General features: G+C 32.7%; 2 protein-coding genes across 2 annotated transcripts; both read right to left on the reverse strand.

Moving 5' to 3' along the window:
• Nucleotides 1–794: 794 nt before the first annotated feature.
• Nucleotides 795–3,199, reverse strand: LOC130804407 (pentatricopeptide repeat-containing protein At3g29230). Its single transcript, XM_057668827.1, has one exon. The coding sequence runs from the start codon at nucleotides 3,036–3,038 to the stop codon at nucleotides 1,194–1,196; it is 1,845 nt and encodes a 614-aa protein (XP_057524810.1). The 5' UTR covers nucleotides 3,039–3,199; the 3' UTR covers nucleotides 795–1,193.
• A 756-nt stretch (nucleotides 3,200–3,955) lies between these two features.
• LOC130804059 (protein CROWDED NUCLEI 1) lies at nucleotides 3,956–11,289 on the reverse strand. Its single transcript, XM_057668366.1, has 8 exons — nucleotides 10,759–11,289; nucleotides 9,155–9,364; nucleotides 8,525–8,778; nucleotides 8,159–8,429; nucleotides 7,998–8,081; nucleotides 5,407–7,499; nucleotides 4,838–4,997; nucleotides 3,956–4,660 (listed from the first exon to the last, which is right to left on the reverse strand). Exons 1-8 carry the CDS (start codon nucleotides 10,939–10,941, stop codon nucleotides 4,433–4,435), a joined length of 3,483 nt encoding a protein of 1,160 aa, XP_057524349.1. The 5' UTR covers nucleotides 10,942–11,289; the 3' UTR covers nucleotides 3,956–4,432.
• Between the last annotated feature and the right edge of the window lie 4,689 nt (nucleotides 11,290–15,978).

Genomic DNA, 15,978 nt, shown 5'->3' on the forward strand with positions numbered 1-15,978 from the left:
ATAAACATGACAAAAATAATATTTTGAAACCTAAGATAAATATCATTCATCACAGGAAGATTGTGAAAAAAAAACCATCAATAATATTAAAAATTTTTTGTATTATAATTTAATTAACATAGTTACTATTAATTATTACCTTTTGTCTTTTCGATTTTATACGATTTTTCATTTTAATTTGCTACATTATTTAGTATTTTTTTTGCAATACTATTATTTATATTTCTTTAACATCATCTACAAAGTTATACTTTTTTTTCATTCACAAATAATTCAATAAATGTGGGATAAAACCAATTGTTTTTGGTCATATTTTCTAAAAATTTTCATTTACGCCAAATTTTTGTTTTTACTAAATTTTTATTAGGTGCAAAATAAGGACAAAAAAAGTATATATAATATTTCTTCGTTTTGAAATATATGATTTAAATATGTGAAAGTTTTATAATGCAATATTTATGTTTTTTTTCTAATATAATTAATAATATACTAATTTTAATTTAGTTATTATTAATATTATACTTATAATACACTAATATTTTAGTTTAAAATTGATAGAAAGATTGATTGAAATTTTTGTAAAAACAATTTGGTCATTTTGGAATAAAATGCAAAGAAAGGCTTTCTGATATTCTCGGACTAAAAATTTGAATAATTTACTTTCTCTTTTTTTTTATAAAACTACATTAATTATTTTATTGTTGTAAGTGAATTCATCTTTTACTTGTGTAAAAATATTTAAATGTTCTTCTATATTTCATTTATAAACTACATTAATTGCATAATGAGCCATATTGGCACTATCTTTAGATGAAAATAAAATGATTTATAATATTGACTCAAATAATATCAAGGGGAATGCAATTTAACAACCTAATACTTCATGACATAATCCAAATCCGGGCTTGCTTACGCTAAGACCCAGGTCATCTATATAACGCCTTATAAACATTTAAGTATTCAACTATATAATACCACATAAAAATAACACTCGACTAATTTACATAGATAAAAGTTCGGCTCATCCTATACTATATCCTGAAATCGCCCCTTGTTCTAGTCACAGCCATTCCATAATCAGTCCTCATCACCGGAAACCCGTCTAAGACAACCCAACTTAGCTGCTCTCGACTCTTGCAAGACACCCCGCGACTACAGCACAACCGAAATCAAAGCAATGCCGAGAAGCCAATTCAACCATATGCAGCTTCCGATATACAATCAGCCTTTTTCAGTTGTGGGCGTAGTAAATGGATCATCTGATATATGCCCTCTGAATTGGGGTGCGAGTTATCAAAGACGGTGAATTCATGAACGACATCATCTAGGTCGATAGCACTAGCTCCGGATGGTTTGTCCATTCTGACATTCTTCATAGCCCGTCTAACATTCGCAACGTTTGTCCAATCCCCTGCAGCAGCATATATATTAGACAGCATAGCGAGATTTCCTGTATCTGTCGAGTTAAGTTTAACCGAATGCTTCAAGATCTCGTGTGCAATGTCGAAAGGATAATGTGAACGGCATGCTGCTAAGAGTGTACCCCAAATGACAGCATTTGGTGCCATAGGCATGTTTTGTACAACATCAAAAGCTTCTTTTAAGCGCCCACCGCGGCCTAAAAGATCGATCAAGCAGCCATAATGCTCGATTTTGGGGATAATACCATAATCTCGACCCATCGAGTAAAAATACTCTATACCCTTATCGATAAAACCGATGTGAGTACAAGCACATAAGATTCCAACAAAAGTGAATCCATCGGGTTGAAATCCTTCTTGTTCGACCATCCTAGAGAAAAGCTTGAGAGCCATCTCTCCATTTCCGTGCATAGCCAAACCATGGATAATGATGTTCCAAGAGACTAAATCTCTTTCGGTCATCCCTTCAAATACGACTAACGCCTTTTTCATACAGCCACATTTAGCATACATATCAATCAACGCGTTAGTCACTGCAATGCTTCCCTTAAATCCAGCAGCCACCATTGACGAACGAACTCGTTTTCCAAGTGCAAGAAAACCCGACTCAGCACACGCGCCTAAGATACTAATAACAGTCCCATTATCAAGCTCCAATCCTGATTTCTCCATCTCATTGTACAAGGAAATAGCCTCTTTTGTGAAACCTTTCTGAGCATACCCAGAAATCATTATTGTCCAAGACACCAAATTCTTGACTGGCATCTTATCAAACAATAATCTAGCCATGTCCATTTCCCCTAGTTTCGTATAACCCGATACCATAGTCGACCAAGACACCACATCTCTACAAGGCATCATCTCAAACAAACTATATGCAGCAATCATATCCCCTACTTTTACATACCCATCTAACATAGTATTCCAACTCACTACATCTCTTTTAGGCATTTCGTCGAACAATTGGCGTGCATCTTTCAATTCACCCCCTTTAATCAACCCACTAATCATTGAATTCCATGAAACAATATCTTTATCCTTCATAACCATAAACAATTTACTAGCAGAGCTAACACCAACTACTCCACACTTACAATAACTATCAATCAATGAATTGGGTACAAAAATATCAGCTAAAAAACCAAACTTCAGTGTATGGGCATGAATCATTTGAACCGTTTCAAAAGAATTACATCCAAAACAAGCCCTTAAGAGAAATGGGTAAGTAAAATTATCAGGAATAACACCATTTGTAAGCATATCAACAAAAGTAATGAAAGCTTGAGAAGATTGTGAATTCTGGGCATAAGCTCTAATAAGAGTATTATACAAAAGGACATTAGGAAATTGAACTTGGTTAAAAACATTAATGGCTAAACCCATTTGATGACAAAGAGAGAAAGCAGAGATAAGTTTAGGAGCTACAAAAGGGTCATTATGAAGATTAGCTTTGAAGATTTGAGCGTGAATTTGCTTCAATTGGGGTAAATTTGAGCATTTGTGAAGTTGAGATATATGTAATTCAAGTTGCCTTCTTTTGGAAACCCAAGAAGGAGCTCTAATGGTGGTTGTCAATGGTAGCGTGAAATTGTTGCAAGATTGGAGTTTGATCATCATGTCATAGTTTAGAATTTAGATGGAAATGAGGTCTAGATTAGACCAATTGACAAAGGTTTTCGATTATCATTTGGGTTTGTTTGTGCAAAGTTGTCTATGGATACATAGATATAAATATACTCCATTTTCATTCATTATCTCAACTCTCAAGGACAATATGGTGAATTTTTTAAAAAAATTTGGAATTTATAGACTTTTCAATTTTTATGGTATGGGTTTACTATTTGTAGAAATTTATCAATAATCATCTCATAGTTTTTATTTTCTTAATAATATGATTTTTGCTCAAGATTATTTATAAAATCAATTGTCAATTTTTTTTGTTTTTCCGTGGAAATATTCTAAATAAATTTAAATATTATTTATGATAATTATTTTTTGATATCATATCATATTTCAAACTCCTAACAAAAATTAATGCATAACTAAAAACTTTATGCTCTCTTTTAGCTCTAAATCTAAAGACATAGTTTATTGTTGATTACCACAACTCACTTTTCATTTATTTACAATTTGGAGTAAATCTCACCATAAAAAATAAATAAATTATAAATTATAAGGTGTAAGTTCACATTGATACTTCCTCAATTTTTTTGAACTTAACAAAGAGAAATTCAAATATTTATAAATTTTAGTCAAGAATAAGACAAAAATAAAATTAATGGAAAAAACATATTTATAAGACAAATGAAGAGAATGAAAAAATGAGTAGTGGGTTATAGAAAATGAAAGGCCACAACTAAAAAAATGGTGCAAATTTAAAATGATGAATTAAAATGAAAAATACCTAAACTTCTAGAGGATGAAAAGATACATTATAGAACAAATCAAAATTTCCTTAATATATTAATCTTTTAATAAAAATAAAAAAATAGTACTATTTGCAGAAACCACATTTGAAACAGGCATTCCCCAGCTTACAATATGAATTTATGATCAAATGCTAAGTCAATAAAGGAATTACATGATTCATCATTAGAGCAAAGTACCTTCCCATTGGGAAAGGTAAACAAAGGAATACAAAGCTGAGCAAATAATTTCAATCATCTCCAAACCAATGATACAAACCAATATGACATGCACTACACAATGTGGTAAGCAAAGTCCACCTGCAAAAAACACATGGGCGCCGCCACGACTACACTCCTCTAATCTCTTTGTTAAGAATAGACACTAAACACATCCTATTACCCCTACCTGAAAGCACCAGACGTCGCTAGACCGATCTATTCCTAAAACTTTGTATAGAGATTCAGTGGTTCATGACTCTACATTTGATTATGCTAATACATAAATACATTGGGGATATTGCCAAAAGAAATAATCAAGGGGATATAGAACTACAAACGAAGAGCAACGGCTATAATCAGCTGATGACAATGTCCCAAAAGGCGTTATGTCGTCAAGAATTTCCAGAGTTTCTTTCCTATAGAAGCTTCACCTGGGTGCTCGACCTCTTCATCGTTATCCTCATCCTCATCCTCATCCCCGTCCTCTCCTGCGATATCAAAATCTACGTCACCATGCTCATCATGCCCATCGGGAGTTCCGTTCACCTCTTCACTCTGCACAATAGTAACAATCTTCCGTTTAGGTACAGGAGTTGCCTCCTCGCCCTGAACCTGCAGGTTGTATAGAAAAATTATCGCCTAAAAAATTTTGTCATCCAATAAAGAAAGAAGAAATGTGCATCAAAATCAATTGCTTGGGTTGGTTTGGTCAGTTGTTCTAAATTTCTGGGTTTTAAATGCACTTTGCAAACAAGCTTTTACACAAAACAGAACCAGTAAAGTTTCTACCTGCATCAAGTTTATACTTGCACTGTTATCACTCGCAACTCCCGCTGAATGCGAAGGCCCTGGATTATCATTTCCATCTACAATCTGTTTTCGACCATGTTTTTCATCCTTATTTTGTTGTCTATCAGATGAGGTTTTTACAGCTGCACCTGTTCCAGCACTGCAACCAACAAATAAGAAGGTTAGAAAACAACTCTATTCCAAACAAGCTTGATTCAAAATCACACTCGCAGAGTATCAACTGTCAGACTCCACTGCAAAACCTCGTTTCTAACAAAATTGACACGGAAGAGTTGCACTTCCAAGAGACCACGAGCAAAAAAAATACACCAACTAGGCAATAAATGAAATAACTAGGCAATAAATGAAGTAAAGAAAAGCAGGTATGGAATTCCTTCACAGTGTTTAAACAGACTGCGTAAAAAGTCTCACAGATTTTGCATGGAATGTCCAAATTTGGCTTTCTATAAAACATAAAAGAACGGATCAGCCAGCTCTATCTCATTGTATATAAAAAGACAACCACATCTACCAGAAGAAAGGGAAAAAAAATTTACAAAACTTACTACCTCAAGTTCCGGAGATTATATCGCTTTTCAGCAGGAGCTTGCAAAGTAGCCGCCACTTTCCTTCGTCTCGTTCTAGGCCCACCAGCAACACTATCAGAACGAACTTCACTCAACCCATCATCATGTTCACTTGCGGTAGTTTGTGAAGCGCGAGGACGGCCACGTTTTCTTCCTTTTTTCAAATTTTCTTTACCCGCAAGACCAGAAACCTCTCGACTCCTGTCATCCATATGTGTAGAGTCTTCTACATCACCATTAGGTTGCTCACTAACAGTCAGATCAATTGGATCACCAACTATGTCTTTAGCATCTTTAATCACTGCCTTCACTGAACGTGTCCTATTTACTTTGCGCCTCGGTTTCTTTCCATGCTGACCATTAAAATCAGATTTCTGGGATGTTTCATGTTCATTAGCATTGTTGGTATTACCCCATGTTCCAACTGAAGGATCTTGATCACCTTCTAACCTGACACTCTCATTAACTGCTGTTTGATTGTCAAACGAATCGCTTGCCACTTTCAATGACACATCGTGCTCCTCTTCAACAACATTATGACTATCAGAAGCTGGACTTGCATCAGCATCCTCGTCAACTGGAGAGGCATCTCCTACATTTTTCTCCATTCCAGATGGCTCTCCTATTTTTATAGGCGAGAACTTCAGTATTTTCTCTGTGCACTTTCGCAACCAAGAAACAGTTTTTGCCGGGGTCGAAGATTCTATGTGCCCAGGAATAGGAGACCTCTCATCATTCTGAATCTCAGACGAAAAATTCTCCTTCAGGCTATTTCTGACATAATCCTCAGCTAGTTTTGGTAGTGGAATAATCTCCCGCTTCTCCATATCATGCAAAAATTGAAGATCGGAGAGCATAAACTCGCGCGTTACTTCACCACATTGCTCGCAACCTTTAAATTTCTGAACAAAAGCAATGAACCTCTCCCTCTCCCTAACAAGCTGCTCTCTCTGGTCCTTCAACTTGCCACTAAGAACCAGAAGCTCATCTACATCCTTCTGAATTTCAAGTCTACGCCCTTCCAAGTCCTTCTTACTAGCAGACACTTCCTCTGTTTGCTTGGCGATCCTCCTCTGCACCTCTTTCATTTCCGCCATTCCCCTTTCAGCTGTTTCTCTCAAGTAATTCAAGTTACTCTGTTCCTTTTCTCTCTCCTCCTCAAACAATTTCTCTCTTTCAGAAAGATCTCGTTCCTTTTCTTCAAGAATCTTCCGCATTTCCATCTCAAGTTCTCTTTTCTGCCGTTCAAGATCATCAACTATTTTACTCCGTTCACTTTGTTCTCTCTCTAACAACACCAACTTCTGATGCTCCACATGAGCGGCAAATAAACCTTTTTCTAATTCAAGAGCTTTACGCTCACTTTCGATCTTCTTCTCGGAAGCTATACTTTCATTCCTCAATCTTTCCTCTTCCAAGTGCCTCCATCTTTCCCACTTCTCTTTCTCTTCTGTTAGCTTTTTTGACTCCTGTTCAACTTCTTCCTTTTTTTCATCAAGTGAATCCCAATCTTGCTCAAACTTCATCCTTTCCTGTTTCAACTCATCAGCTTCCTTCAAAAGCGCTTCCTTTTGAGATCTGCAGTCATTTATCTCCCGTTTTAGTTCAGACTGAAGACGTAAATGCTCTGATTTCTCTTCTTCGGTCACCCGCAGCTCTTCCTTTTCTTGTTGTATCCTCAGCAGTTTCTCCTCATTGGCAGCTTTGACATTCTCCAAATCTTCTTTGAGCTTGAGGAAATTCTCGGTCTCCTTTTCAATCTGTTTCTTCTCCTTCTCCAATTGCTTCTTCTCTTGATTAATCCTCTTTTCTTTTTCCTTATGTTCTTTCAGTTTTGATTCCAAAGCATTCTCTTTCTCCTTAAACTTCTCCAATTTCTTCTCCAGAGCTTGTTCACGCTTAGCAATTTTCTCTTCTGCGTGGCTAATTTCAATTTCCTTCTTCTCTAATAAAACAACCTTACTCTTTAATTCTTCATCAACAGATCTCCTCTTCTGATCCATCTCAAATTCGAACTCCTGCTTCTTTGCATCTAAGTGAGTCTTGTGCTCGTCAAGAAGTTTCTGGACCTCATTCTGCAATAAGGGGGAATGTGAGATTAGAACGCACTAGAAGTGTCAAAAAACGCAGCAAATATTTGAAAAGCACCTTCCATTCTATTCCTCTAAACACTATTATATAATTGTAGATCAAACGATTGTTGTATAGGATTAATGCTTTGGCATTCTTATTGTACTCTTATTAGTTTACATCACCAAGAACATGCCAAAACACATAATGAATGCTAATTTCTTTGTTGTTCCATGTGCTGGCAACCGAGCCAAAGTAAAATAACAAGGGAAAAATAAAATAATGAAAACAAACAGCAATTTGCTGGATAATTATAGGTAACTGTTAACTGAACCTAAATCCATCACTTTAACAGATAAAATAATTAGACTAATACATCATACATAAGTTTAAAGTCACAGAGACTAGCTGCTCCTAAATCGAGCAGTTGCAATGTCTCCACAAAATTTTGTCCAGAAAAGCATGAAAGGTATTAAGATATCAGAGAAAATGATAATATTCACCTTTTCTCTCTCATTAAGTTCTTGTTCCCGAACAAGTAACTCCTCTTTTACTTCAATTACTTTTTTTTTCATAGCATCAACTTCCTGCAATCACAAAAAAAGACGATCAGCAACCATTGCAAGTTAAATTCCAGGAAGAAAAGTTAAAGCAATATTATCACCTTCTCCTTTAAAGTTATGCTAGTTAGCCTTTGGCTAATCTCATCCTCTTTCTTCTTCAAATCCATATTAGTTTTATCTATCTTCTTTTGTACCTCAGCTAGCTCACACTCCTTCTGTTTAAAGCCCTTATCAAATTCATTCACTCTCTCCTCTCTTTGATTTAAGATTCTCCGACCTTCGCACAATCTCTCCTCTCCTTCGTTTAACTTCCTCTCCCATTCTAGCAAATCTTCTCTTTGCTTAGACAAAGTAGCATCATGTGCGTCTTTCCTAATAAAACAGGGATAAAATCAATCATGAAATATTAAAAATAATACACCAGAATAATGTTGATGTAACAGAAACCGCAAAAGCCGACCACATACTCTGAGTAAAAAGACAACCGCTCCCTTCGTAGAGCACTTTCTCGACTTTCTAAATCTTGCATCTTTCTCTCGATTTCAGAGCTCTTTCTACTAAACTCTGCTAACTTAGCATCAGCAGCACGTAGCTTTGCTTCAACTTTTAAAGATTTTTCCTCGATGCTAGCAGCCAAAGAATTGGCTTCGGTCAACTTCGAGTCAGCAGTAAATTTGATTTCAGCATACTCAGATCTCAGTTCACGCAATGCCTTCTCCAGCTGCAATAAACAGAAGTAAATCAAATTATAGCTAGTAATTCAACACATAAGGCATTATTATAGCTAGTAATTCAAATCTTAGCTCACGCAGAGAAGATAGTCATAGAAAGATCAAACATTAAAAGAGAAATAGTAGCACCAAACAAATCTAAATAACTAACATTTCCAATTAGGTAGATAAAGCACCAATTTGTAACTCATAAATGTTTGAATGAACCGACAATGTTGAAAAGAACCAATGAATATAGCCATAACAAATAACTTGATCTCTAGATAGCAAACATGCACCACTTATCATAGTAACTCATAAAATCCTCCATGACATGATTATGAAATAATGAAGTACAAATCTTTAGAAAGGAAGCAGTAATCTTACATCAATAACACACTGCTTCTCCACACCCAAGGCCTTCCTTAAATTTTCCTCTCTTTTCTCGAGATCAGAAATTACAATTAAATGAGCTGCCTGTTCACGCTTTAGGAAATCCTTCTGCTCTTTCAATGCTTGTTGAAGATCATCAATCTTCAAACTCCATTCTTTCTTCTCAATCAAGAGAAGTCCCATATTATATTGGTATTCAAATAACTGTAAAACAGGTACACGGTTAAAAACATGCAGACTGCAAATATCTCAGAATAAATACAGCAACACTACACGCAACCATAACTACCTTAATATAACATGCCACTCGAAAAGTATCGCTAACGATAGGAAATGCAGAGTCATAATCTGACTTGTACATGCTATCTATCTTCCACACTTAAATTTTTTCCAACAAACTGATATCCCAAGCAATATCCAATTATTCAGAGTCCAGACTACTCGAGATGAAATATGGATCAAAAAGACGATGTGGACAATGCCATAAGACTAGAATATAGAGGATAAGGTGAGCAAAATAGCTCATTATAATGCCTCAAGGTGAAAATAGGATTACACAACGGAAAGTCGGGAAGACATCATGCCTAACAGGTAGAAACTCAAGATGTTACCTGTCACTGTTATAAAAAAATATCTATATCAACTATTAAGTGTATTAAATTTGTATATTAACAGTATCCCTTAATTTACTTCGTCACCCCATAGATAGCCCTTAGCTTCGAGTTAGGATCCTCTTTATTACTTAAAAAGTAATGTTTTTTATTACTTAAAAAGTAATGTTTAAGTAATGGAAAAAGTAATGTTTTTTATTACTTAAAAAGTAATGTTTAAGTAATGGAGGGTCCATTATTCAATCTAATGGTTAGAATTACTTGATGGAGTTCAAAATGGGGGATTTTAACATTTTATTTTTTATTTTAGAATAGGTGTCAAAATCGTAATATGAGTAATAGAGAAAAGTAATGGACGGGATCTAAATACCAGCACTATAAAACCCATAATAGGGAACAACTCTCCACTCAAATACAAAAAGAATTGCCCATAAAGTTCAGCAGCTATCTGCTTAACATTGAACTTTTTCAAGAGTTGACTTCGTTTCAACTTCTTCCAAACTAAATTAACTCATAAATGTTACAAGTTCAAAGATTTACTAGATATTACCACCAATTCAAGATCCATGCGCATCTCTGCCCTATCAAATGAAAGATCAAAACAATCCATATCCAACAAAGTCCCCGAAAAAGCAATGCATATTACATTGGCTACAAACCACACTTAACTGTACAACTTTCAACAAAAATAAAGGGCAATTCTTTTCTAAACTTTTCTCCTATTAACTCAAAATACCTCAGGTATGGTAACATTGAATTCTACTAAAACCATAGCATAAGACAAGAACATATCATCACATAAATTCATGAAACAAAGTCATTGGTCTAAAACTAAGTTACAAAGTAAAAACTACAGTTTTACTAAAATCAAACCAAACCACTAAAAAATACCAAAAATAAAGCAGAGGCGGTTGAAAAATACTCGAGATTGAAGAAAAACAAAGAAATTAAGCAAGAAAAAATTACAAATTTAAACGAATTACACACCTCATTCTCAAGTTTAGCAACCTTTTCATCCAAATCTTCAAGATCTCCAACATCCCCAGAAAGATTCCCACCATTTTCAGAAACTCTACCATTAGAATTCGAATTACCCGCCGGAGTTTTCTGATTCTCTCTTCTCGGAGTAAGAGAACATGGCGAAGAAACCTTCTTTTGAGGAGTTAACATAGCTTCCAGCAATTTTTCAACACACCAGCAAGTAAATTGAACTAACCCAACTTCATTACAGATCACCAATTGATTTTGGTGAATCAGATTTTTCGTAAATCTTGAACCGGAATTAATACCCTAACACCAAACCCTAACCGTTAAAATTCAAATACGAATGGAAAAAATAGTCATAAAACCCTCAAAATCGCCGGCTTCGAGAAGGAAATTTCAATTTGCCGGCGAATTGTAAAAGATAAGCGTTTGAAATCCGATAACGTTTCTTTTTTCTACTTTCTCTTTCTAGACAATTTTTTATTTCTCTCTCCTACCTACTACCGTTCTTCAAGTGTATTTCCTGTAATTTATTTCTCTTTTATGGATAGTAGTTTTAATGTTTTATTATTTAAAAAAGAAAGTACCCACTAAAATTACAGTTTTATCCTTGTACTTTGTTGTGCAATTTGAAGCCAAATTATACATTTTGCTTGGCCGCTGTAATTTCACCTTTAATTATATTTTAATAATTTAATTTTTATTTTTAATTTGGTATAAATATTTTAACATTTGTCTTATTTTACTGGCAACATACTTTATTATCATCTATTATTAGTAATATGGTAATTGGTACATTATGGGCGAATGTGGAGCAAAAGTTAAATTATGAGTAATTCATAAGTGAAATTATTCATGGCAGATATGTAAAAGATTGGATTATTAATGTTAATTTATCTTATAAATAACGATTTGATTATTAATACTTAATTTCTTCGTTTTGAAAAGGATGTTTTATTTCATTTTTGCACTAGAACTAAGAAATAAGAATTTTAGTATTAAAATAATCATTGTAACCTCGATACTGGTATAAGTAAAAAGTTAATAAGGTGTGGAGTAAGAAATAAGTATGGGCAAACTAGATTTTTATGTAAATATTTTTTGCCAAATTAGCAATGTAACAAATAATTAAAAATAGATAAAACAAAATATAGCAATTATAATAAAACGGAAGAAGCATAGTACATTAAAGGCAAATTATGAATCTTAACTGCTTGCACTTCGAACTAAACATGAGTGTCTATGTCATGCTTTGATTAGACATATTTAATGATTAAAATATCCTACGAATAAATTCTAATGTTTCTTTAAGTTTATTATTAAAAAATATATTTAAATAAGATGTCATTTTTAATAGCAAATTAAAAAGACAAAAAAATATAATTATGATGATCAAAGGTTTTGAGATTGAAATAAATGGAAGGTTTATGAGGGTATTTTGGTCATTGAAGTGGAAGAATGATAGAGAAAGAATATATCAAGCTGAATTGCCACGGTGTCGATGGGTTGTACTTGTTGTGAGCATAATGTTAAGAAAGAAAAAAGTATTAAATTAAATAAAATGAAGGAATGAAAAACGAATGAAAAAGGAATAGAAGGTTTTAAACTTTGGGAAAGGGAAATGAATATGTGTATGATTTCATGAGGATATAAGAATACTAACTTTTATCCATGTCTTCTTATGTCATTATGTGTTCACAACTTATAAGGGAGCCATCATTCACACATCTTGGTTATTGCTTTGTGGAAGAGTCTTTTACTTATTGGTTTATACTTCATTGGAGTTCTTTGTTTTAAAATAGTCAAATGCATTAATTTAATATTTAATATCTCTAATTATGTATAAAAAATAAAAAAAATATCTTTACATTGAAGCAATCAAATAAGATTTAATTTGACTATGTTTTAACTTACGGATTAAAAGCTAATCACAAATTAAGGGTAAATAGTGCATTATTTTGAAATTATTTACAAACTAGCATGTGAAAAGTGTTTGATTGTATAGGACTTTTAAAATTAATAGGCCTCAAATATTAGTTCGCTTTAGGTTAATTAGTTACTCGAGTTACAAAAATATATAAAATAAACATGATCTCAAAAATTATTATATATTTTTGCTCAACCTTTTTAATAAAGATAAACTTTATTATAGTGTTGCAAAGGAATTTTACACATTAATTTTTTAAGATTATTAGTTACAGAAAAAGCCTCCATTGTTTTGGGACTATTATTAACCTTTAATTTTATTTGTTGCATATATTTTTTTATTTTGTTTTGTTGAATAAAGTAGAAGTTTGGTGATTACTCTCGTCCACTCCTCTTCAACATGACTTTGTGTCTCATCCTTAGAGGGATTGTTTTTGTTGCTCTCTTTAGAGAGCTCTTTTATTTTGTTTTCTCTTTCGAGTTAGGCTTAAGGCTGCAGATTTAAAGATCCATCAAATAAATTAGCTGATTGAATAAAATAGAACTTTACTATTGCTTTACTGATCTGAGAACGTCTCATTATAAGACGAGCCCATACAAACAGCCTAAAATATTTATCTCAAAAAAAATTTGAATAATTAATTTTTAATTTAACTAATCACAATACATAACTGCCGTTAATGTATAGAAAATGGCGTAATTAATAACTACCATGATCTTTTTTAATTATTTTTGTGAATATAAAATGGATTGTTAACTGCCATTTTTTTTACAAGAATACAAGATTAAATTGTATGTACAATAAACTTCCATTGAAGTAGCATTTGAAAATTTCACGTCATTAATAGCCTTGACAAATAAAATTAAATACTATTAAAAAAATTAAACTCTATCACTAACTGATAACTTATATTCTTAAAGTAATGACTTATCACCTTAAAAGTGATGACTTACATTATTAAATTAATTAAATATATTATTTATAAGTACTCATTTTATAGTTATATGTGATAATATTAAAGTGATTACTATAACCTTGAAAGTAATGACTTGACACCTTAAAAAAAAACTTATATTATTAAATTAATTACATATATTGTTTATAAGTACTCATTTTAAGGTTGTATATAATCACCTTAAGGTGATTACTTATACCGTTAAAGTGATGATTTACATTGTTAAAGTGATTAACTACTACTTATAGGTATTCATTTTAACGTTGTATGTGTTAATGTGTGACATAAAGTAATTACTTATAGCCTTTAAGTGATGACCTATCACTCATCACTTAAAAGTGATGACTTACATTGTTAAAATGAGTACATAAATACTCATTTCAAGGTTGTATAGGGTGGCCTTAATGTAATAAATTATAGTCTTAAAGTTATAACTTATCACCTTAAAGTTATGACTTATTATTTTAAAGTAATAACTTACATTGTTTAATTGATTACCTGCTTATGAGTATTCATTTTAAAGTTGTATGTGATGATTTTAAAGTAATTATTTATAGCCCTAAAGTGATGATTTATCACCTTAAATATTGACTTATATTGTTAAATTAATTACTTAATGCTTATAAGTAGTAAATTTAAGGTTGTATGTAATCACCTTAAAGTGGTTACTTATAGCCTTAAAATGATAACTTACCACATTCGAGTGATAACTTACATTATTAAAGTGATTAATTAAAAGTGATTGCTTATAGCAAATTGTAACATTTAATCTTAATCGGAAATCAGAAATCAAAAATTAAGGGTAAGGATGCAAGATTCCATTTGATTTATAACAAAACTTGATAATTAAATTTCATAATCCTAAATTTAATCATCAACCAATTACAAAATGCTCTTAATTTATAAAGGCAGGAAAAAAAATTTATAACCAAAAAAAAATGATGAAAATCAATCATCAAATGACGTCTACTACATCATGTTCTCAAATTTTCGCTTCTTTAAACCTTAGACGTCTCAAGGTTGCAACTGCCGATCATAACACTCACCATTGATAAAATTTTCTTCAGCCATTTTTAAAACTACCCTTATGTTCTTTTAAAATAAATGATTTTGTTTGGGCTTTTAGTTTGATTGATAATATGAGAGCTTCAAAGTATATATAAAGTGTGTTAGTATTTAGAGCATGTACGACATATTCAAAGGTTTAAGATATATATTAAGGCATTGACTAAGTAAGAACGTAACAACGAAACCAAAACAAGGGTGCTCGAATGGCCTGCTCGTTTGAGCATAATAGTGCTCGTTCGAGCACTGGCTCGTTTGTCAAGCAGATTGCTTTGAAACTTTTTGTTTGATGTTTTTAGCATTTGCTCGTTCAAGCACTATGGGTGCTCGTTTTAGCACTTAAGAGATTTCGCGTCAGAAAGTGTATGGAAGTTGTTTTGGGTCATGCTCGTTTGAGTACATATTATGCTCGTTCAAGCATATTGAAATAATATATCAGTTCATGATATAAAACTTTGTTTCATGTAGTAAAGTGTTGTTATTAACGAATGTTTTATATTATAATTAACTGATAATCATCAATTATTATTGATGTATGTTTTTGGATGAATTCATATGTCACTTCAACTCTATAAATAAGAGCGAGTGCATAAAAATCATTTCATACCTTTGAAATATCATTTTCTATCATCTTTCTCTTAAATCTCTAAAAACACATAATCACTTAGTTCAATCGATTTTTACTAATCGGTTGATGTGATTGATCATATCTTGTTGTGAATTTCCGGTATCATATCCCAAGTACCTTTGCGGGGGAAATATCACAAAAGAAAAATATCGTTGTTGCCTTCAATCTATATCAAGATTTCCGAGTGATGTTTATCGTTGCAAACTAATATTCTCTACGGTGTTTTCGTTAGATTCGTGATTCATACAAGGAAGGAGTTCGTTGCCATACACAAAGGAGACACTACAAACATTTTGTATGTGTAGTTTTATTTTCCGCATTATCATTTGTAATAGAGAGGTGGCTTGATAAAGAAAAAGAAGATGGACAATCCCAACATCAGGGGAGATCAGGAAGGAGGAAGTAATAAGGTGGTTTCATGAAGAAGAACACAAAAATGTTGAAGAACACAAAAACTGAAATAAAAGGAACGATTTCACGCTCAGTTCATCTTTTAATTTTAATTTAAGTGTTTCTTTTTTTATCTTTTTTAAAATAAATATAAAATATTTTTTTTAATCAATTAAATTGGGCTGGCCCAATTTAAGATCTGCTTGTCATGTATGAGACCGTCTTAGTAGGAGACGAGTTCATATAATAGCCCATTTT

The sequence above is a fragment of the Amaranthus tricolor genome, chromosome 17 (assembly GCF_026212465.1).
Source record: "Amaranthus tricolor cultivar Red isolate AtriRed21 chromosome 17, ASM2621246v1, whole genome shotgun sequence".
NCBI lineage: Eukaryota > Viridiplantae > Streptophyta > Magnoliopsida > Caryophyllales > Amaranthaceae > Amaranthus > Amaranthus tricolor.

Excerpts from the sequence above, each read along its gene's own strand:
- LOC130804407 (XM_057668827.1), bottom strand. The coding sequence starts at position 3,038 with ATGATGATCAAACTCCAATCTTGCAACAATTTCACGCTACCATTGACA.
- LOC130804059 (XM_057668366.1), bottom strand. The coding sequence starts at position 10,941 with ATGTTAACTCCTCAAAAGAAGGTTTCTTCGCCATGTTCTCTTACTCCG. Across the intron at positions 4,998-5,406 it reads TATAATCTCCGGAACTTGAG|TGCTGGAACAGGTGCAGCTG; the intron begins GTAGTAAGTTTT and ends TGTTGGTTGCAG. Across the intron at positions 4,661-4,837 it reads CAAGTATAAACTTGATGCAG|GTTCAGGGCGAGGAGGCAAC; the intron begins GTAGAAACTTTA and ends TACAACCTGCAG.